Source organism: Anas acuta, chromosome 1, assembly GCF_963932015.1.
Source record: "Anas acuta chromosome 1, bAnaAcu1.1, whole genome shotgun sequence".
Lineage (NCBI taxonomy): Eukaryota > Metazoa > Chordata > Aves > Anseriformes > Anatidae > Anas > Anas acuta.
Window position 1 is genome coordinate 18,401,131 of NC_088979.1, and position 24,061 is coordinate 18,425,191.

Sequence of the window (24,061 nt, forward strand, 5' to 3'; positions counted from 1 at the left end):
ATCCAGTCTTATGTCCAGGCTGTGCTACTGCCTGAACTTACTCTGTGCCCAGAATCAGATTTTAGTTTTTGCCTCTATTAAATTCCATGAGGTTCTTGGCAACTGCTCTGTTCTATTCATGGTCACTGCCTTTCTGAGGTCAAGAAACAGAAAATTAATCTATGAATAACAGGAAGTTTATTTGAAACAGTTTTATTAGAAACAGAAATCCCAGGGGAAAAAAATCTGCAGTGCTACATTACAGTGCAATGGGAAAACCTCATGACATCGACGTGCATTTTTCATTGTTTGTTTCCTTCACTGGTTTTCATTTTTCATTAGGCAACATTATTATAGCAGGCATTTTACATTATAACATCAAGCTCAACTGCATAGGTAGTGAAATCTTTCTCCAGTTTTAATTTTTGTTATTGGTGAGCATTTCCTCAGTTTTCAGCTAGTCTGTTGCTGGCTTAGTTTTCTCCAGGTAGCTAATACTTCTCTGCACCATTGCAAACTCAGTACTGTAACTTAAACACAACCCCAACTACTGTTCTTTCTTCAAATACAAGACTAACCCCACTTTCCCCTCTTTTGTCATATTTTAGTGCTTAATCATATTTTCTTATTTGTTTCATCTAGCTTTAAGAGGTTTTAGTCCAAAACTGATCATTTAATCAAGAAGTGGTACTTCAATATATCATTTCCTCGGAGCCCTGTTACAGCATATACAAACACAACTCCTTTTATCAATACCATTTCCCAGTACTTGACTTTCCTGAGCGCTAGATCCCCCCTCTGCTGGAACTTGAAGCCATCACAGCACCTGTAACTTGCCTCATGCTCATACAGGAAAATGCTTCTTGAATATCGTAAGGAGACATCAGATTTCTTCTGGTGCCTCTTTCCCAACATGGAAAAGGGAGAGGTAAATCAGATGAACGCAGTCTGGGGCTGCTGCCACTGCCTGCAAGCAGAAGGAGCACAGCCTGGGTGAGAGCGATCCGTCCCTGCTGCTCAGCTCGCTGCCACAGCTTTAATTGCTGTTGTATCGGATAGCAGCGCTGTTCTTGTGCCCAAAACCAGAGAACACTGAGGGAGAAACAACGCATTAGACAACAATCAGACACAAAGAGACCGATCATTAATCTAGCAGACAGGAAACATCACCCAATCACACCGACCATCATGCGTTCCAATGACTGAAAGCAGGATTAGTTTCTCACCTCCAGTGGTCCTTTCAATTCCAACTTGAAGAGCAGAATTTTGCACACAGGGCATAGCAGGCAGTCAGCTCCAGTTTGAGGCTATGTGGCCGCCAGCATCTTTAATCAAAACCTGATCCAATGAAGAACATTTTCAGGACATAAATATAACTCAGGCCAAGGAGTTAGACACTGAAATGATTCAACTGATTCTTGAAAAAGTACTTTTGTAATCAACCTGCAGCAAAACTCAAACTACAGGGTGATGCGTTACAGCAAGTACAGCTGGACAAAGAGCTTGGAAATGCGGACGCTTTCCCAGATCGCATGATCAGAGGTTATCTGAGCTGCCGTCCACCATCCTAGGAACCCCAGTGGCAGGAAGACTGACGGAACATTTTGACCTCACGATGAATTAAATCAGAGCCCAGTACCTCTGCCGGCACAACAGAACTGCGTGAAATTTGTTTCGAAGTTGAGAGCTGAAGAAGGGAATTGCAATGGCAAAAGCACAAAGCCAACATTCATCTCTGCAAAATTCTGCTCATCAGAAAACTGATATAAAACTGAACAGGTGTAATTTTGTTTTCTTATTTCTTTTTTAAGTGACTGATTTGGCTGACTCAGAGTCTTTTGCAACATGTTTCAGTTTGCCGTTGCACACTATGCCCCAAGCACAATGAGAGCCACTCACATTTTAATCTAATCTTTTCAGAGTTTTTAATGCAATTTAATTAGGCCATTAGGCTCTGCCAGCCAGGTTCACACCACTGAATAGTGGGAGAAAGAGAAGGGAAGGGTTTTATCACTCCGCTGAGACAAGAAGTCATTATTTAGCCAGTCAAAGGAACATTTGTATCTCCAGGGAGCCTTGGCCATCCTCTCTTCCCTTCGCAGGAAGGAAGGAGAGCAACTCGGGGACAGACAGAGTCTGAAGCACCCAGGAAGCTTGCCAAGCGCCAAGGCTCCCAAAAAGCCCTTTTGCACAGGGCTGGTCTGATACCTAAGGGAAAGCCAGAAGGCTGAGTTCCCAACAGCACTTGGTCAAGACAAGAAGTCAGGTGGACAGAAAGAAAAAAAAAAAAAAAAAAAAAAAAAAAAAAAAAAAAAACATGATTTAAACAGCATAAATAAGTGGTTGGATTTTTTTCCTTTTTTTTTTTTTTTCTTTTTCTTCACTGATGGCAGAAACAGTTTTACCTGTATTACTTTTTTTTTTTTTAGATTTTATGAGTAAATGCCTATAGCGTATTTCTTTAGCCTGGTGTACGTTATATTGTGATTTTTACAAGTCCTAGAAATGACAGGGAACAACTTAGTAAAAGCAAGGCAAAGCCACAAAACATGTGTGTGAGTTTCCCCATCTCCCCTCACCTTCAACATCTGCTAAGCAGAAGATGTCCAGGCTAGGGAACACTGAAGAAAGCCACTCACCATGGACAAGAAGGCAGCTGACAGGAGTCAGCACGGATTTATGGAAGGGCCATTTGCAAATCCTCAATCAACCTGCCCTCACAGCCTCCTGTGATTAGGTGACCTGCTCTGTGGGCATGGGGACAGCAGCGGGTGTTGCTTACCCTCACTTTCAGGAGGTTTCTGACACTTTCTGCCCTTGCAGCCTCAATGACAAGCTGAAGGTACAGGCTGGGTGAGTAGACAGCGAGGTGGGCTGAGAGGTGGCTGAACAGAGCCAGGAGCATGCGATCAGTGGCACAAAGACCAGTTGGAGGCTGGCACCTAGCAGTGTGCCCCAGGCAGTCAGCACTGAGGCCAATCATGTCTAAAACCTTCGTTAATGACCTGGATGCTGGGACAGAATGCACCTAACAGCACGTGTGCGAGAGATGCAGGGCTGGAAGGAGCGTGTGAGGGGGCTGTGCTGCCATCCAGAGGCACCATCACAGGCTGGAGAAATGGGCTGACAGGATTTCGTGGAGTTATCAGAGGGAACAGGCAGCTCCTGCCCCTGGGGAGGAACCACCCCAGGCACCAGGACAGGCTGGGGGCCAGCAGTATGAAAAGCAGCTCTGCAGAAAGAGCCCTGGGGGAGCTGAATGAGCCGGCAATGTGCTGTGCCACAGCAAAGGGCAGCAGCAGCATCATGTGCTGCATCAGGAAGCTGTCAGCAGGTTGAGGGAGGAGATCCAGAGAGCTGGGACTGCTCGGCCTGGAGAGGGCTGAGAGGAATCCCATCAGTACGTACAAACTGAGATGAGAGGGCAGAAAGACCACAGAGCAAGAGCCTTCCTGCTGGTGCCCAGTGACAGGACACGAGGTGAGAGTAGTCTTAGGCTGATGGTCGGACTTGATGAGGACCTTTTCGTAAATGACGTAAATGACTCTGTGAGCACCAGGCAGCACTGCTGTGCTGGGCAGGTGACGGAGCCCTGGCACAGGCTGCCCAGAGAGACTGTGGGGTCTCCTCCTTGGGGAGCTCCAAAAGGCGCCTGGACGTGGGCCTGGGCAGCCTGCTCTAGCTGGCATCTTGCTTTGAGCGAGGTGTTCAGTCACAAGATCTCCTTGGCACCCTTCCAATCTTGGATATTCTGTAATTATGTGAAGATCCAGCCCCAATTTCAGTGCAGAGGTGAGGTTAGCACCACAGGGCTCCTGCAGCAGCAGCAACACAGCTCTCTGGCTCCTCGCTGGGTGACCGGAACACCAGGGAGCAGAGCTCCAACACCTCATCTGAACCACGTACAGAAGAAACTTTTTCTTTGGAGAAATCCTTTACAAAGCAGTGCTACCTAAATAGATGTAGCAGATAGAGTAAAAGGCAGAAAAAAAAGAGAGGGCTGCTGTGGAATATAATAGGAAACGTCTGTCTTGGGCAGAAATTTTGAACTATTTCTGCGAGGCAATTTTGCAGTACTGTGTAATTCCTAGTCCAGTTTGAGATTTGTTACTGCAGAAAGACTTTTTCTCATGTTGCCCTTCCCATGCTTTTTTTTTTTTTTTAAACAGAATAACAAAAGGTCCCTGTCACGTTTATACTCCCCAAGCAACTCAAGTTTTACTGCTTACTTCGCACACAATTACTGATGGAAATCAGTGAGAGGATCTCTGATTAGCAATAAATGACATCATCCATTGATAGGGCTTAGTATATCTTGATTAGTTCTCTTTTACTGTAAACATAACTATAGTGACAGCTCTCATTTACCAGGCCAAACATGGAGAACACCCATGAGAACTAACCCAAATTCCTCTTGCTTGATCAGTACAGCTAAAATCTCAGGTAAATCCCATCAGTGCTTAACAGGACTTTTACTCTATAAAAACTACTGATAATTTGGAATTCCAGAACTGAACCAACCTCCCTTTAAAACCTGCACGGTGTACAATAGTCCCACTACCAACACGTAGGGTAGACACAACAAACCTGCACGTTTGGGAACTGAGCTCAACCCCAGGTTTTACAGAGGACATGGACACAGCCTTGTAGGCTAAAAGCCTGCTGGCTAATCCTGAAGACTGTTCAGAATCTGAAACTACATTGTATTGATCTACAAATTGGATTCTGCATGCAATGCTGTCCCTCGAGGCCTTTAAAAGATGCTTTGATGTAGAGCTCAGTGATACGGTTTAGTGGAGGGCTGGTTAGTGTTAGGTCAGAGGTTGGACTTGGTGATCTTGGAGGTCTCTTCCAACCTAGCTGGTTCTGTGAATAACATCCAGCAGCCTGGACACTGCAGCAATGTGGCATTGTGGCGTTTGTTTGGAGAAGCACTATGAGTACCCAGATTTTGAGCTGTTTGCAGAATGCTGTGTATGTACCTTTCAAGTTGTTTAATAACATGGTAATGTGTGACAGGAATTATGAAATGAATAGTCACGTATTATCTGAAAGCAAGTATTAATTGAAGCATATAAGCAGAATTACATAAAATCACAAGCATGAAAGCAAAGCTGGCTCCTGATTTCAGTAATGGCTAAATAAAGCCAAATACCCCAATACATACCTCGTGCTACAACTTGGTTTAGGATTCCCTTTTGTATTCAGAAGGTAGCCGGATTCTACAAAAGCCAGTCTTCATCTGCATTTTAACATTTTAATGATAACCTAAAAAATAAAGAGACAGCAATGACACAAACTGGAAAAAAAGTAGCTTCTCTTTTCAAATACCCATTTTTTTTAAATACCCTTATGTATAATATCAGGAAATAAATGGATTTTTGTGGTAAAGTCTCATTAACGTTTATCCTCTACCTATTCTTTCCACTTGGTTGTTCCTGCGGATTTCTCTATCCTTAAAATTTTAAATTGAATTTGACCATGTAGCAGTTAAAAAACAGCTGGCTCAAGGCATAAACAGGCTCCCAAATTTCATACTTCACCCAGATGTAGAGTAAGTGCAATTCTGCTCCCGAGTTTTGTCACCATTCCTTGTAGGGTTTTAAAACATACATACTCAAACAAAACACTGTTTTCTGCTAAGCCAAATGCTAGGCCAAAGCTGGGTTTCATCCTTCTCATGTTATTGCCATTAAGATAATTTGGATCCCTGCATACAACCCAGTATCTTTAATTAAATGTGACAGAACTACTCTCACTGTCGTGCTGAGGTCAGGTAAGTAAAGTGCAGTCTCCTCCACGTTCCTCAGCCTGCTGTGGTGCAGACATTGAAGAGGATTAAAACCATGTATGAAAACTAAATTGGAGTAAGATGCCCTACTTTAAGATCTTGGAGCAAAACTACATACAAGTCTCATTAAAACATAATTAATACTAATAATAGTAGAAATTGATGCAAAAGTTTAAGACTTTTCATTTCAAAACTTCTGCAATAGGTGTGCTTGCATTCGCAGTAAGTGCAGTCACAAGAGCAAAGAGCAAGTCAGTATAATTTTATTCCTATTAATTCATATTAAAATTATTTGAAATACAATATAAAAATTGCTTAAGATCAAAACAATGTTAATCATGGTATGCATCTTGAACTCTGTGTGGCTTCTTTTAACATCCACACACAAAATAATGTATCAAATCAGTGTATAAAACCCAGCAGCTCCCTGTCCCTGTTGTTTGGGCTTCAAAACAACTTTCACACACGCACACACATTTCCACCCTCCCCTATCCCCACCTAAAATAGTCTCTTCTATACAAATGCCTCAGATTTCAAACAACACCCAAGTCCTGCAGTGTTTGGTAGGGTTAATGTACAGCCCGTTGCTCGGGCGGGGGAAAACAGAAGCATGCTGCAGAGCTAAGGAGCACTACAGAAATCTGTGTACAGAGCAAGACTGACTGGGAAAACCCCGACTACAGCAGCACAACAGGATGAAGAGCTTTGTGTTCACTCAGATACGGACTTCCTAGAAAAATTACTGACATCTTGAGGTCCTGACTGATGATCAGAAACCTCAGCACATTGAAAAATACTTCTTACAGAAAGAATTACTTCCAAAACCCACACACAGGTTGCATCTTTTAGGCTGGATTCACTTAGATAACAGCCTCAAAAAGCAACTCGGAGCAACATGTGCAAATTGCAACACCACCACAAGCATCTACAGTAGAGGTAGTGTTTACCTGATCAGATGCAGCTGTAGAACTGCAGCTCAGGTTACACACAAAGGTGGTAAAATTTATGTCCAAGACCTCTAAAAAGTGCTGGTAACTTCAACAATTCCCCCATTTCCTTTCCATCTCTTCCCCCTGCCCACAGTGCAGCTCGCTACACGTCCCATTTTAAAACTCCTTTGCCATCTCCATGACGGCCGGGCAGACAGATGCCGAGGCAGCACGGAGCACAGCCTGCCAACCCTCGATAGCTACAGCTCTAATTTTGCAAGCCCTACTACTAAAATCCTTTAACCACTCAGTTACAAGTTGGCTATGACTGTCAGACCCAGAGGCCAGGCCTGAATTGTCTCTCTAAGTACTAGTGGCAACGCTGGTAGTGCCCTGTGACACGGCCTCCATATGGTGAGACTAATTCAGCTACTGAAAAACATGTACCCATCTTAAAGGGAAACTAATTACCAGTTGTCATTTTTTCAGTCTACATTTTAATATTATGAATAAAATAACACTAATTAATAAGTCTTTCTTTATTCCCTTTTCCCTGTCTACAAACAGCAAGCCTAAAACCCCCTGAGGCCTAGCAGCCTCCAGCTCCTGTAACAGCCAGCACCTACAAGTTCTCTTTCGTGACCACTCAAATTTATTAAAGAGAAACAGAGACAGATGCTTGGCAACTTAAATGTTGGCATTAGTGACAAGTTTTTAGCAAAACTCCCAGAAAACATCTTTGTTTTTGAAGACCATGCCTAAAACCAGGCAGCAAGACCATGTGGTAGTGTTACCAAATAACCCATTTACCATAACTTATACTAAAAAGTGATCGTATTATAGTGGTTTGGGTTTGTTTCTTAGATGCAATAGGTATCCTCCACACTATTTCTTCAGAATGCTATCCTCACAACAATCAGAGACCCCTCCAACCCCTCTGTGCTGTCGGAGACTTCCACAGGTAACAGTGATTACTCTTAGTCCTGACGAACCCCGGCAGCTAATGCTGAAGCAAAACATATCGTTATTTTCAAAGAACAGGCTCCAAATCACTTTCAGATGAATGATAAAGCATTTCTTTAAATTAAAAGTTCAGTATGTAGGTGTTGTGCCAGGCAAAATGTATCTGAAATGCTCTAAACGGCCAACGGCATGGCAAAAAGGCATATCCTGAAGGGAACAGATGTGTCAAGCACACACTAAAGCAATACTATGCACATATCGTGTCATTATCAAAGAAAAATGAAAACCAGCTCCTCAGTACAACCCATCTCAAGCTGTATGCCTTCATTTACCGCGGTGCTCTCCATGACCTCTTCCCAATACAGACTTGCCTTGCTCCTACCAAGCAGACACAGCCGTGGCAGCCCGTGGCCCTGAAGGATATTCCACATTTACCTTACGTACCCATGCTGTTGTGCTTCCTTCTCAGAGCACACACTGGCTGTTTTTCTTTGTTTGTTTTTTAAATTAATAGGATTTTGGGTGGTATTGTAAGAGAACCCATCCCCCTTTATTTTACGTCTACGTTAAAAATTACCTAGCAACACAGAACAGCAGCATAGGCAAACTCTGACTTCCCGTGCAGTGGAGCATGTGGCACTTTGCACCAGCAGGCACCGTCCTGAGTAGCACAGCCACCATCCATCACACAAAGGAAGAGCTCCCGATTCCGAGCTTTTCTCAGGACAACACACAATCCCTTCTGGTCATTTACTTGGGGCTACCAAAGGGAACCTGAGCGAGACGATCCACAGAGCTGTGTTCATGTCTGCATTTGGTTCAGATTTTCCTATCAAAAGGTAACAGATAACAATGTTGGCTGAAGTGCTAATGGAAGGTAGAGCTAGACATTTCTAAATGGTTAAGTAATCTTATCCTCCCCGTTCTCTTAGATTTTACTCTAGTCAGGCCAAGCCTTGCTCACCTCTATCATGAGTAGCCACTAATGAGGACAGAAACATACATTTACATCAAAAAACACGAAGAGTAAACCAGTAATTAATTGGACATCACGGTGTGGCTGCCTGTGACTACAGGAGATGAATCCAATACAACTTTCTCCAATCTTACGTGTATGTTCCCAAAATTCTGTCCCTAAGAACATACAGCCTTGCAAAAAGATAGAAGTAAGAAAGAATTTAAGGCAAACAGTGAGCATTACCAAATTAAGGCTCTACAGGAAGATTAAGTTCCTAGAAAGAAAAGGACAAATAGTACTTGAACCGATCCAGCGAGTCATTCGTTTTCCTTGACTATTAAAGCATTTTTTATCTATTTCTCAGTTTTCAGTCTATAAATTATAGGGTATCTGAAGTTAGCAACTTACACAGAATAAGGAATGTGAAAGTAGTAATACTTCTTTTCTGGAATCACACTTCCAAAAAAAAAAAAAAAAGGTGGTGGCAATTACTAGAATTACTAGTTACTACTACAGTCTAGGTGACTAGATAATAAGCCATTACCAGTGACAATACTGTAATCCAAGGATTTATTTTTGTTTTGCCTGGATAATAAAACTGCAGTCATGCAAATTATTTCTTCAGTATTTGGGCAACTATGAATGTCTGAAAATATCTTAAAAAGGACAAAGATTTAATGTGTGCAGCTTCAGCAAGGCCCAAATTTGAAAACAAAATAAGGACATAGTAAACTTCACAAGAAGTCTTCATTTGGGAGTCATTATGTTTCTAGATATAAGACTACTTATTTAACAGGAAAGGTGGAAGGGGTTTTTTTGTTTGTTTGTTTGTTTTTGTGTGTGTGTGTTTTTTGTTTGTTTTTGGTAAAATGTAAAGATTCCCTAAGATCTCCAAGAACTCTGGATTTGATCAGCAGAAGGGAACTTAGTGCTTAAGTTCTTAACATTACAGACCCCCTGCTGCACAAAGTAATCTATTATATGTATTTTAACAAAAAAAAAATTAACTGTGAGGCTGTAGTCATACACAGTCATTAAAATATTCCTATATAAAACAGCAACTCCACCCCACATTTTGGATTGCTGGCTCATCCCCTGTGTTGCTCACTAACCTTCCTGTGTCAGGCCAAGCAATCTGCAGCAGCAGCAGCGCTAGCCCATCAGGTTACTTTCACAATTAGCCATCCTACACACCACCATTAATGCAGCTGCAAAGTCTTCTGATGTCCAGATTTCTACTTCCAATGACTGTGCTCATGTTGAGTAGTTTGAAAGAGTTTGCCCAAGCCATAGTGTCATTTTCTCCACTCAGAACTCTGGTGCCTTTTAAAACAGATGCAAAGCTCCTGAGCGCTTTACCATACCTTACCTTATCACAATCAGCTAAATACAGAGCTGTTGAAAGGAACAAGGGAATAACTTTTAACCCTTATCTCTTTCCCCTACAAAGTGATGTATAGATGTGACTTCAAAGAAAACTCTAGCATCTAGACCAGTTCTATCACTCAGCATTGAAGTTACAGCTAAAATTTCATGAACTTGCTTTAAGTCAGGTTCTAGAAATTCAAAGCAAATTCAGCCAATCTCAGGAATTTACAGCCTGTTTACACACTGAGCTTGGAACAACTTAACTCTGCTGTAAACCAGACAGTTACACCAGCTCAACTAGCAGGTGTCTGAGTACAATCACTATTCTTCTACTACTCTAACACAGCCAGAAGTCAGGATGCTATTGTACTATGCATTCTGAAAGTGAGTTTACAATTATGCTGAGATGAGAGAACCACTTAGAAAAATCTAGATTCTAGAAATATGCATAGTTATTCATGTTAATTCAGCCTGATTTACAAATCTTTTTTAAAACGCTGTTTAAAGAAACTAAGGATGTGTATAAGCAAAGCCTAGGAGCCAATTTACTCAGAACTTACACTTTAACACCACTGAAAATTAGCAAATGCCTTGTATTATAAAAAAGAATTTATATACAGCTCAGATGTGATGATCTCAATACCTTAAGAATATTTTAGATTTTCAAAAAAAAATGGGGGGAGGGGTCTAGTTTCAAGGGAAACTTCCTGGGTTTTGCAAAATCCAAGTTTCTTTAATATTTAAAAAAAAAAAAGAAAAAAGACAATATCACTAAGGATTTGTGAAACTAGCTGATATAGAGAGCATTCACCTGTGACATGTTATAGCAATGCTGCATTACACAACTTTACACAACATTCCCCATTCCCTCCTGTAAGATTCCTTACCTGTCGTTTTTGCAGCAGGTGCCAAGTTAGGCCCGTGTCCTAACTTCCTCTTCCAAAATAATGAGAAGAATTAGTTATCTTTGTGGGGCTACAACTTCCAAAGCCGTAAGACTGTGCCAGGGTACAAGGGAAGGGCTGTGGTTGTATGGTCTTTACAACGAGAAACAATTCACGTTTCACTCAAAGAGCTTTCATCTTTGAAGCACTCCATTTGAAAACGTATCGTAGCAATACTAAGCAAGAGATACTTCTTTATTAAAAGGAAACCTAGTAAGGAAGCAATCAAGCAGCTAATGATTTAATAGGTTTTAATGTTAATTTATATAGATTAAGAAAGTCAAAGCTTTATTTAAATCAATGGCTAAAGCTGGCAGGGCCCTCTGGAGGCCCTGCTTGGGCAGGGGTGACACCAGGGGACACATAGAGCAGGCTGCCCAGGGGGATTTTGGGGATCCCCAAGGAGGAGACCCCACAGCCCCTCTGGGCAGCCTGTGCCAGGGCTCCGTCACCTGCCCAGCACAGCAGTGCTGCCTGGTGCTCAGAGGGAGCCTCCTGGGTGCCCGGCTGTGCCCATGGCCTCCTGTCCTATTAAAAGGTCTTGTAAATATTTTACCTGGAATTTCCTTCCTATGCTTTTAATTCTGCTGAGTGACAATTTTGATTTCTGATTGCTTCATTGTGACAAAGACAGAATAGCTACTTCTACCTTCCAGTGTAATACAGTCATATTTGGTAGGAAACAATTAGAATCTTACATTAGATTGGAACACAGGAAATATAATCTGTATTTCTGGACAAAGATAACAAAACAGCATTAACAAATTGCAGGGTATTCTGCAAATGTTCTATCTCTTGGTCCACTGAAGTAACTTACCTGTTTATGAAAAACAAACCAATGTGGAATAAAACTACCAAATCTCATAAAAATGTGTTTTTATGAACACATTTACTTATCTGTTTCAGCATGGTATAACTAGTCCTTGCCTGCACTTGCCCGGTCTAAGCAGGTAACTACTCAAAGCAGGGCTAGCAGTTATGCACAGTAACACCAGAGAACCTGCAAAAAAACTTAAGGCCGAATATGTGATGAACTACACAATGTAAAATCAGAGAGCAGATTATCAACTTGCTATTGCTAAGTAAGATTTATTATCTGGCAAATTAAACCTGAAACTTGATTTTTTTTTTTTTTGTCTGTTAACAGTAGAATTGGACATAATGCTGATACTACGTTAAGATTTTTCAACTTTCTGTTACAACACAGAAAGTAGGATGGTAACAGAGGTGGCTCCTACCTGAAGATATTGTTCCTACCCAAAATGAAACAGCTGAGTGAATATCAAACAAAAAAGCAATAAGCCTCAGCTCTCAGACACAGCTAAGGAGGCATCTGCTAATATGTTGTGAAGAGAACCAGAGGATGATACTAGCAGCAATTGAGTAATAGATTTAACTGTTGAACACCTCGTTGTGTCCTAGAAATATTATTAAAACTAACTCCTCCCCCTGGCCCTTGAATGACTCTCCAGTTGGCTAAACTTTTCTTACTTTGGAAACAATGAAACATGAAAGCTTTAATGATGAAACCAAGTTTGACCAGAACAAATGCACGCAAGAAAGAAATAGGGGGAGCTTCCTTCTGTTGTCAGTTTACACACAAGGGTAGGTCAGTTGGCATCATATTAATAACTAAAATATTTTGAATCAAAGACAGACTGACTTTATGTTTCTCATTGGAGTTCACTCAGTTTTCGAAATGTAAGCTCATACTGTAATTTTCACATATTAAAAATAAGTTATCAAAAGCATGTCAGGTGACAAATTTCTAAATACCAAACACATTAATGAGAAAACATGTATGAACACAGGCTGGAACACAGAAGATACCTCAGTTACCTGTTTCCAACTTTTGATGTACACAATGACAAAATGTCCATCTAACACACTAAAAACATCATTTTCTATGTCTTGAAAAGAAACTCCACACAAGCAGTGATTTCTTCAAGGAAATTCGTATCACAAACCCAAACTTGTGTAACTATCTGATGCATCCATTTCTTTGGAAAGTTAACAGATTCTCCTACTGTTTTTATGGACCAACTACTAAAGAGCTTGTAGTTAGCTCCCTTAGTCCATTTGACCTTGTTCCTGCTTTCTCAAAACTTTATTGCCATGCTAGGCCTACTTTGGCCAACTTAGATTTCAAGCTCTTACATCTGATCAGCATCTGATTACTACACTTGACAGTATATAGATTTATGTGATTTTAGTTTACACTGAAGTGTGTAAACTAGAATAAATGTAGATATCCAAATAGTTTAAAGATGATACTCAGCACCTGGCGACAAAAGTAGAACCAGGACTTCACACCTTTATCACATAATCAGAGAAACAGACTGCAATAATCAGCCAGATTCTTTTTCTCTGGCACATCTTGAATTATCAAAGGGATTTGTGTTGTTGATAGTACAAATGTAATGGTTTGTATTACACCTCACTGGGAAAAATCGCATCTCTACTTCATAAAAGGTAAAGTTTGGAAGTGCATTGCAGTGACTTAAGAGGTGTAAGCCAAGTCAAACGTAGCTGGCATGAGTAAATGGTGACTGAAGTACTTCATGTATGAAGAACTTCATGTACTTCAATCATCATGGCTACAACACTCAACTCCCAGACTACAGTAGCTGCCACTGTGTGACTGAAACTAAGCCACAGGGAAGATGAGGAAAACTTTAAAGCGAATCCATGTGGCATCATTGTTAATCATAAACAGAAATCCTGAAAGCCCTATTTCTGTTGTCCTGCCACAACCAAGGCAAAGAGGAAATCTGTAATCAACAGGACCTATATTGTACAGCACTTGTTTTTAGACAGGAGCTTAGTTCTCTACTCGAAGAAGCATCAAATTAAGTTATACATATTTAAACTTTTTTTTCCCCAGCATGATTTTGGCCTATATATTCAGCTTTCCCTTATACATCATTCATAAATTTCCATTTCTGTTCCTTTTACGTAATGTAGGCAAAAAATAAAAATATGAGAAAACATAGCAAACTTCTCATTGACATTACCCTCCTCCGTATCTTCATGAAACACAGGCTTCCAGACTTATTTTGTCCATTAAAGTGTGTATTTTATTTACATATTTACAATAAACTAGTATCATTTATTGCAGAAGTCTGAAACAGCATTCAGGAAATTTAGAGAAAGCTTACCAAGACTCGCATATAATGCTTTAAATTCTATCATAGCTTCCAAAATTTTAGAAGAATTTTAGATGAAATGAACGGAAAGATGAGGCCAGAACATGTCTTCCTGCTTTTCCATGTTACCATTTTCCCCATGTGTAAATTCACAAAGAGCTCTTTTCTATTTTGACTTTTCCACACACTTATGAAACAAGGAAGGCTACTGAAGTTCTAATGTATTTTGTTACTTATGTATTGGTTTACAAGAGAAATTTTTAAATTTAATTAAAAGAATTACATTTTTCCTTTCAGGAATCACCATTAATCCTCTTCTTAAACACTCAACAGGTTAAAAACATACACGTGATATCATATACATGATATTTATATACTAACAAAGCACAGGGGATTAATGACTTGCCAAGTGATAGGAAGAACTGTTTTTCCTGTGCATTTGACATCTTCCCTTTCCTCTAACCTATTTGTATCAAGTTTATGTATTACAACCCCTGAATAGTCTTATACAGATCATATCATTAAGAAAAGTTAAAACCTTTTATAGCAAAAGAAAATCTGGAATACAGAATAAGGAAAAGAGTCCTAAATGATACCCAGAGGAGGCCAATGACAATCTTCAGAGACGCAGGACTCAGCCCAACAGTACAGTCAGTAACATCACATTACTTCCTCACATCGCTTCTAAAACTTTGTGGAAGGGAGAAAAATATTATGGTGAGAATTCTGCGTTAAGTAATTCACCATAATATTTCACCATATAATTGAAGGCTTGGGCTCCACAATGTCTTCCATGTCAGACCAGTGAAAGATTTAGAGGTGTAATACTTCACAAATATTTAAAATCTCTAGTAGAAAGCTCTTGCACCTTCTTGAAAGATACACCATTCAGCTTCCTTGACACTGCAGTTTTAAAGATCACTTTTTTTTTTTTTTACTGTAAATATTAAGATTCTACATAATTTTTCCCACCTAAGGCCTCAATAATTAAGCAACCTTTGCCCTCCCCTAGAATAATCTACAGATTAACACTTTAAAACTTGTGACTACAGCAATAAAATAGAGACACAAATGTAGTAAGTGTGATTACTGAGGTTGCAGGCAGTTTTTAAAATCAGTGTTTATTTCCCCAAAATATCAGACACCTAAGAAAATCAGTTTCACGGTTAACCAGAATAGGATACATGAAAGAGTTCACTTCAAAGATAGTACAACTAATGCTTAAGATGAGCATTTATCCAACTGGACTTAAAGGCAAAACACAGTATCAGTCTTCAGTATCTACCATCACCTGAGTTACCCTATTTCTGATATTCACACTGCATGGCACCATTGGCAGTAAAGTACATGCACCTAACCCAACCAATTCTACTTTAACTATTTTAAAGATGCTAACATGAGTTAATACTAATAACTGTGTAAAGCAAGACAAGTGGTAATTCTTTTTGTTAACAAGTCTTCATAACAAATAGTTCTGCACAATGATCTTACTTTAAATAGTAGAAAATACAAGGCCAGTAACATATAAAGCAACTCAGACAAGAGCATCATTTCTCCACAAGTTTGTATTATTTCCCCCCTCCTTCCCGCCCCCCCCCCCCCCCCCCCCTCCGTGCACTCTTTTACTCTGAATACAATTTAAGTTTCACTTTAAAAATGAAGTAACTCAAACTGATTACCTTTTTTATATTCAATACAACTTGGAGCATTACAGTACTGTTTAGAGCAAACATCAAGTCATTTGGAATTAAATTACTGTTTTGTACACATACTTGTAATTTAAGAACTGACCTATGGACACTGATTTTTTTTTTTTTTAATTTTAAATAAATACAGATGTGGCCCATAAGCATAAAAACTCTACACATAATCATGCAGAAAAGTATTCCAAGAGAATTTATTCTACTGAGCCAGCGGTCATTTTAGAAACATTAAGATGCATCTTCAGGATTTCAGTTTATGAATAACTACAAATTAACCTGCTAACACACACACACTTAATAAACACAGTTAAATGACTTGATACCTTTTTCCCTCATATGCAATAGGAAAAGCATATTTTGCACAAAACATGGATAGTGAACACAAAATAAAGCAAGCTTAGCAATGAAAAACTACTAAACAATAGTTACATCACAGTAAGCAAATGCTCTAGTACCCCCCTTCTACAGACATTTGCATTCAGCAGTGTGAACACAAGATGAAACCGTACACAACTGAGATGCGAGAATTAATTATGCTGAAACGTGCATTAAATGGTACTACAAAAGCTACATGGAAAGCATAACATGGCAACAAGAAACTGGCACATATAGCTCTAAAAACATGGACATCTCAACTGCCAAGTTGACAATTTTCACTTATAGACATATGATTCAATATGTAAGTGTTGTGGTTTGATTTTTTTCTTCTTCTTGTTTTTACACAATTTATTTCAGAACTCTGAATTTTCAGTTTTGGAAATGTAGTAATTGCATTTGTCACAGGTTAATTCAAAAAAAATTTTTGCATTACGTGGCACAGCCCTGGTTCATCATTTCAGACCAGTATCATGCTGAGAGTCCTAGAAGCAAAATATTCTACATTGGCACAAAACAGGAGATGAACTGCTGTTTCATTATTGCACTTTTCTTCCTGTGCTTTCCGGGAAAGACTTTTTATTATTCAAAGTTGATTGAAACTGGAGCTGCAGCTTACCTTTCATCCTTCATCCCTTAAAAATGCTTACAGGAATAGTTGAAACAATGCAGTGCTATTGTTATCAAAGAATGAAGATTGTCAGCCTTTTAAAAGACAGTGTTTTCCATCTTTCTAATTGCAGAGTACGTTTTCTTCAAAGAAAAAATATATTGGAATAGTTTTGCTTCTCCAAAACCATACATATCATCTTTCCTGGAGAAAGCACGAAGAACACTTTTTCATTTTTTATTGACTTGCATCTAGCTTTCTGGAAACTGCAGGAAGTGAACAGACAGGCCAAGCTCACTGCATCTGGCTCAACATTTTAGTGGTAAATTGATTCTTCATTATTTCAAATAGTAGCCCTCTTAGGTCAACTATCACTAAGAATGTAAAATGGAATGATACCACTCAAGAGATCTGAAAACCTAAATACATTTCTTACCTATTTCTAAGCTATATATTTCCTAGAAGTACTGGAAAAGTATCCAATCTCACTTAATGAAGACATACATAAAACTATATTTTCTATATTCTCTGCAGGTACAGCACAAACTAACCTGTGTCCACAGTTCTGGAGCATCTTGTTCTACTGCCCCCTCCTTGCTGATCTTTCCCCCCACATGAGATGAGCAGAATCAGTCCTATAGTTGGGATTTCTCTTTATCCTGCTCACTGCACCAAGCATGGGCACAGAGATGCAAGGATGGCACAAAGCAGGCAAACAGCAGGACCAAGCAGCAAGGAGGGCAAATGGCTACTCCTACCTGCAGCAATTGTATTGAATTACTGTTTTTTTTAAAATGTACATAGATTTCAGATTTGTTGGTGATTTCCCAACAGCATAAAAATATGTAAAACATTTGTAAGCAGCTTAAAAGACCACTTCCAGCTGGTAGTTCAAAGACTGCACTTTGCAGTACTGCAATAACTGGCGTACACAGGGTTTTTCTGGAATTTTCACAGAATCACAGAATTTCTAGGTTGGAAGAGACCTCAAGATCATCGAGTCCAACCTCTAACCTAACACTAACAGTCCCCACTAAACCATATCCCTAAGCTCTACATCTAAACGTCTTTTGAAGACTTCCAGGGATGGTGACTCCACCACCTCCCTGGGCAGCCTGTTCCAATGCCTCACAACCCTTTCAGTAAAGAAGCTCTTCCTAACATCTAACCTAAAACTCCCCTGGCGCAACTTTAGCCCGTTCCCCCTCATCCTGTCACCAGGCACGTGGGAGAACAGGCCAACCCCCACCTCTCTACAGCCTCCTTTAAGGTATCTGTAGAGAGCAATAAGGTCGCCCCTGAGACTTCTCTTCTCCAGGCTGAACAAGCCCAGCTCCCTCAGCCGCTCCTCGTAGGACTTGTTCTCCAGGCCCCTCTCACCAGCTTCGTCGCCCTTCTCTGGACCCGCTCAAGCACCTCGATGTCCTTCTTGTAGCGAGGGGCCCAAAACTGAACACAGTACTCGAGGTGCAGCCTCACCAGAGCCGAGTACAGGGGGACGATCACCTCCCTAGCCCTGCTGGTCACGCTGTTTCTGATACAAGCCAGGATGCCGTTGGCCTTCTTGGCCACCTGAGCACACTGCTGGCTCATATTCAGCCGACTGTCCACCATCACTCCCAGGTCCTTCTCTGCCTGGCAGCTCTCCAACCACTCATCTCCCAGCCTGTAGCTCTGCTTGGGGTTATTGCACCCCAGGTGCAGGACCCGGCACTTGGCCTTGTTAAACTTCATGCAGTTGACCTCAGCCCATCGGTGCAGCCTATCCAGATCCTCCTGCAGAGCCTTCCTACCCTCGAGCAGATCGACACACGCACCTAACTTGGTGTCATCTGCAAACTTACTGAGGGTGCACTCAATGCCGTCATCCAGATCATTGATGAAGATGTTAAAGAGGACCGGCCCCAGCACCGAGCCCTGGGGGACGCCACTAGTGACTGGCCTCCAACTGGACTTGGCTCCATTTACCACAACTCTTTGGGCCCGGCTATCCAGCCAGTTTCTAACCCAACGAAGCGTGCGCCAGTCCAAGCCAAGAGCAGCCAGTTTCTTGAGGAGAATGCTGTGGGAGACGGTGTCAAAAGCCTTGCTGAAGTCAAGGTAGACCACATCCACAGCCTTTCCCTCGTCCACCCAGCGTGTCACTTTGTCATAGATGGAGATCAGGTTCGTCAAGCAGGATCTGCCTTCCATAAACCCATGCTGACTGGGCCTGATCGCCTGCTTGCCCTTCAAGTGCCGCATGATGACTCCCAAGAGGATCTGCTCCATGAGGTTCCCTGGTACTGAGGTCAAACTGACCGGCCTGTAGTTCCCCGGGTCTGCCCTCCGGCCCTTCTTGTAGATGGGCGTCACATTCGCTAGCCGCCAGTCAGCTGGGACCTCCCCCGATAGCCAGGACTGCTGATAAATGATGGATAGTGGTTTGGCCAGCTCCTCTGCCAGTTCTCTCAGTACCCTTGGGTGGATCCCATCCGGCCCCATCGACTTGTGCACATCCAAGCGCCGTAGCAGGTCACCAACCTGCTCCATTCTTCGTGGATGGTGAGGGCCACATCCTGCTCCCCATCCCCTTCCACCAGCTCAGGGTACTGGGTATCCAGAGAACAACCAGTATTGCCGCTAAAGACTGTGGCAAAGAAGGCATTGAGCACCTCCGCCTTTTCCTCATCTCTTGCAACTAAGTTTCCCCCTGCATCCAGTAAAGGATGGAGATTCTCCTTTGTCCTCCTTTTTGTGTTGATGTATTTGTAAAAGCGTTTTTTGTTATCTTTAACGGCAGTAGCCAGATTGAGCTCCAGATGAGCTTTGGCCTTCCTAATTTTGTCCCTGCACAGCCTCGCTACATCCTTATAGTCCTCCCTAGTGGCCTGCCCAATTTTCCAAAGATTATAAACCCTCTTTTTTCTCCTAAGCTCAAGCCACAATTCTCTGTTCAGCCAGGCTGGTCTTCTTCCCCGCTGGCTCATCTTTGGGCACATGGGAACAGACCGCTCCTGCTCCATTAGGATTTGCCTCTTGAAGAGCGCCCAGCCTTCCTGGACCCCTCTGCCCTTCAGAACCGCCTCCCAAGGGATTCCACCAACTAGTGTCCTGAGCAGCCCAAAGTCAGCCCTCCGAAAGTCCAATACAGTGGTTTTACTGGTTCCCTTCCTGGCCTCGCCAAGAATAGTGAACTCCACCATTTCGTGGTCACTCTGCCCAAGACAGCTCCCGACAATCACGTCCTCCACCAGTCCTTCTCTGTTTGTGAAGAGAAGGTCTAGCGGGGCATCACCCCTGGTAGGTTCACTAATCAGCTGTGTCAGGAAGCTGTCTTCCACTTTCTCCAGAAACCTCCTAGACTGCTTCCTCTGGGCTGTGTTGTGCTTCCAGGATATGTCAGGGAAGTTGAAGTCCCCCACGAGTACAAGCGCTGACGATTTCGCAACTTCTGTCAGCTGCCTGTAGAACTCCTCATCCGTCTCCTCATCCTGGTTCGGCGGTCTATAGCAGACCCCAACCAGGACACTAGCCTTGTTGTCCCTGCCGATCCTAACCCAAAGGGACTCGATCTTGTCATTCCTAGCCTCGAGTTCTACAACATCGAAAGACTCTCTAATATAGAGAGCCACACCGCCACCCCTTCTGTGCTGCCTGTCCCTTCTGAAGAGCCTATAGCCAGGCATCGCAGCACTCCAGTCATGAGACTGGTCCCACCACGTTTCCGTGATGGCAACCAAGTCGTAGCCTGCCCGCTGCACGATGGCTTCCAGCTCCTCCTGTTTGTTACCCATGCTGCGTGCATTGGTGTAGATGCACTTCAGCTGGGCCATTACCTTATTCCCCGGCCTTGCCATTGTTCCCCCTGGCACAGCTCCAACAATCCTTGCTTCACCCCCATCCCCCTTCTTACCTAGTTTAAAGCCCTATCAATGAGCCCCGCCAGCTCCTGGCCAAGGATCCTTTTTCCCCTAAAGGATAGGGACCCGTCTACGGCCATCAGACCAGGTGCTGAATAAACTGCCCCATGGTCGAAAAACCCAAGATCTCTGCGTTGGCACCAGCCCCGGAGCCACGTGTTTAACAGGTGGGCTTTCCTGGTCCTCTCCGTACCCCTCCCTGTCACCGTAGGGATGGACGAAAACACTACCTGCACTCCCGCTCGGTCCACTAACCGTCCCAGCCCCCCCTAATATTTTACACTAGATCAAATATTTAAGCTTAGCAACAGCACTGCAGAATAAATCCTTTTACAGCAAATAATGGAGGAACAGCAGTATCCATACTGGAGCTTAAAAAAAAAAAGGAAGCACGTTAAAATGCCAAAAACACGAAGAACAATCATCTGCAAAGGAATTATAATAAATGCTTGTGGTTTCTGCATCTTTTGAGACTGATTATGTTTCCTATTTCCACCTTAACAGTATGTGGTTATTTAAAGAAAACCATTTTTTCCCAAAAATGTTCACTAAGAGTAAAACTACTTTCCCTTTCACAGAAATTATTACAGTGAAATTAAGGCTAAAGAAACTGAGGAGAATACCCTAATTCTATTCCATAAACACCAGGAAATACTCAGTATTCTTTCTCCTTACACTGCCTTCTGTTTGCTGCTTCTCTGGCTGTAATACTTAAGTGTAAGTTTGGATTCCCAGAAGCTAACCATTCTAAAATCAGCTGTTTCATACTTACAAAACCATGAGGCTTGTGCACTGTGTGCAGTTGCTGTAACCAGACAAAATTCAAGTCCTACAGAAGAACTTTGCAAGAGTAACACAGAACATAGCCAATTGCAATGACCATCCCTGTAACTCATGAGTATTTAAAAAAATCCATTTATTAATTCATTTCAATTCTTCTGATTTTCCTTGGCGGTCTGCAAAATGCTAAACTCAAGGTTTAAAAAAATCAAGAACACTAGTGTAACTGGTATTTCTTTGTTTTCCATTAACGTGAGCTTGTGATTTTCATGGAGAACGAGATTTCAAGTTACTGTTGTATATCTAGTGAAAATACAAAAGTAAACCACAATTCTCCTATTTTTATGTTTCTTTATTCCCCCCTTCCCTGTTTTCAACTTACATACAAGACTTCACACTTACTCCTGTTCAAGGTTGTGTGCAATCTTTTTTTTTTTTACTGAGAAATCAATGGCAAGGACAACATCTTTATTCTCACTGTTCTTAAGTCAAGCACTTTATGTCTCACATACATTTAGCATGTAAATTCAAATTATACAACTATGTTTTACTCTACAGAAATTAGATATAAAAAAGCACACTAGAAGAACTACAAACAATAGAAGCTCTAGACAAACCGTTTACCAACACAAAGTGATAGAAATCATCAACACCTGGATGCAGTAACACAGTGAAGTTCCTTTTCAATCTCATACCTCTTATTACGAGCATTTTGTCCCCTATTTAAGGGACTACATACAAACCAGCACGATTTTACTCAGATTTTTTTTTACTCAGGTTTATAAAGCTTTATTTTTTCCCTGTTAATGCAATATGGGCGTAAAAATCATTATATGATAGCAGTTTTTGAAATTATTTTACCAATATGTATGCTGGTTTTTTGTTGTTTTTTTTTTTTTTGTAATCTCCAAACAATTTTTTTATTTTTTTTTCCTTCAATGAGGAAAAAAAGGTTGCTGTTAACTGCTTTTCTGAAGAAAGTCATCCTCCTGCCACTTTTAGACATCAGGCTGAAGTAATTAATATGAATACCTCCAAATTTCAATTAATCACAGCTTAAGGAAGTTCAAGATGGAAAAGACCTATTAAATCTATCCCATGAAAAATGAACACACACAAGGCTTGTTTCACATGTATTTAAGATGAAAGTATTGTTTTGTGAAAATTGGATATTCAGTTCTCTATCCTACAACTTAAATTTTTAGAAAAAAATGTCTTCAGCTATGATTTTAAAAACATGCTATGGGGAAAAAACACAAATTTACACAACAGATTTCTTCAGCAAAAGGCCAAACTAAGAGGCCACCTAACTATATTTTATGGTGTATCCCAAAAGGCAGCAAAAAGCTGCCTTTTTTTCCTATGGGAAAAAAAAAAAAACATTATACATGACTAAGTAATGCAACTCAATCATTCTATTGTTATTAAATTCTCACATTTCATCAAATTGATTTTAATGAAAACAAATACTTTGGGTATGAGGCAGTCCTCTGTTTGCTTCCAAAAGAGCATGAAAGAAATAACCAACAACTGAACATAGCAATGTCTGACCCCTGTATTTTCCCAGGCCACACTCGCTGCCTCCTCACTACTGAAGGATGAGGCAGGTTGGACTGATACTTCCTCATGTTAGAGCTAAGCTAACACCCCAAGGAAAGCACCAAATCCCAAGATAATTTTGCACGTTAATGGCAGCACAGTGCCCAAATCAATAAATTCAGGGCACCTAAGGAAACAGTTAAAGAGCATTTGGAAAATATGCTATCAAGTCCCCCAGTCCTAGCCCAAAGCATGAGCTAACGAGACACTCTGGATGCAGGCTGTGTGAGATTACGTATGGATTGGCACCACTCCACACCTAGGAATGGCACTGAGTGTCCATCCACACCTATGGCCCAATGGAAATTGACCCCATTAGTCACCACCTGGCCTTCCCTACTATTTTAATAGCTCCATTGCTGTATATTAATTGGAGAAAAGACTTATCTAATATACATTTTTTCTTGATAGGAAATCGTATGCCAAAAAAATTTGTTCCCTCAATATGCTTAAGTAAAATGACCTTCATGCCTTCAGAGCACACCATTTATTTGCTGAGCATCTCACATCAAAACATAAGGCTGTTGTTGTGGTTTTATTTTCTACTTAAGAATGTTCTTTTAGATCAATTACTTCATCATTTTTTGGGCCAAGTTATCTCTCGGCAGATTGCAACTTTTTATCAATCAGTGCTTCACGGGGTTGATGCATTTTTGTGTCATCATTTGTTAAAAGAACATGTAATTTTTCTTTAAACTTTGAGGAAAGAAACCAAAGAGGGAACAATGAGTTTGGTATAAATTTTAACCTATGACAATATACTATGGATCTCAATGAGTGCAGACTACATAATCCTGTTGAGCATGGTTAAAATTAAGTTCATATAATATTCAGTTTATATTGTGTCTTTGCCATCTGTTATAACCCCTGTTCTAATAGGAGTCACCAGTCTGGTGTATCTTTAGATTGAACTGGATAAAATATAGACGTGGACAATAAACAACTTAAGGTCAGCTTTGCTTTTAATTATATGGAATAGTAATACAAATATTTAAGCTTTACTATATTCCAGT

At 41.1% G+C, this 24,061-nt stretch overlaps 1 protein-coding gene across 16 annotated transcripts in view; it reads right to left on the reverse strand.

Moving 5' to 3' along the window:
- Positions 1 to 155: 155 nt before the first annotated feature.
- PSPC1 (paraspeckle component 1) overlaps positions 156 to 24,061 on the reverse strand; it is a 66,947-nt gene continuing 43,041 nt past the window's right edge. For 3 of the 16 annotated variants that reach the window (XR_011092733.1, XR_011092714.1, XR_011092705.1), the window contains 4 exons: positions 8,241 to 8,492; positions 5,147 to 5,247; positions 1,206 to 3,931; positions 156 to 1,071 (listed from right to left, as the gene is read on the reverse strand). Coding sequence is in view for 2 of the 16 variants with exons in the window: in XM_068670890.1 (XP_068526991.1) it covers positions 5,218 to 5,247 (30 nt within the window). In the remaining 14 variants the exon portion in view is untranslated. Of the gene's footprint in view, positions 1,072 to 1,205; positions 3,932 to 4,095; positions 5,248 to 8,240; positions 8,493 to 24,061 lie in introns of those variants that run through there. The other 13 variants (XR_011092717.1, XR_011092716.1, XR_011092694.1 and 10 more) reach the window with 8 other exon arrangements.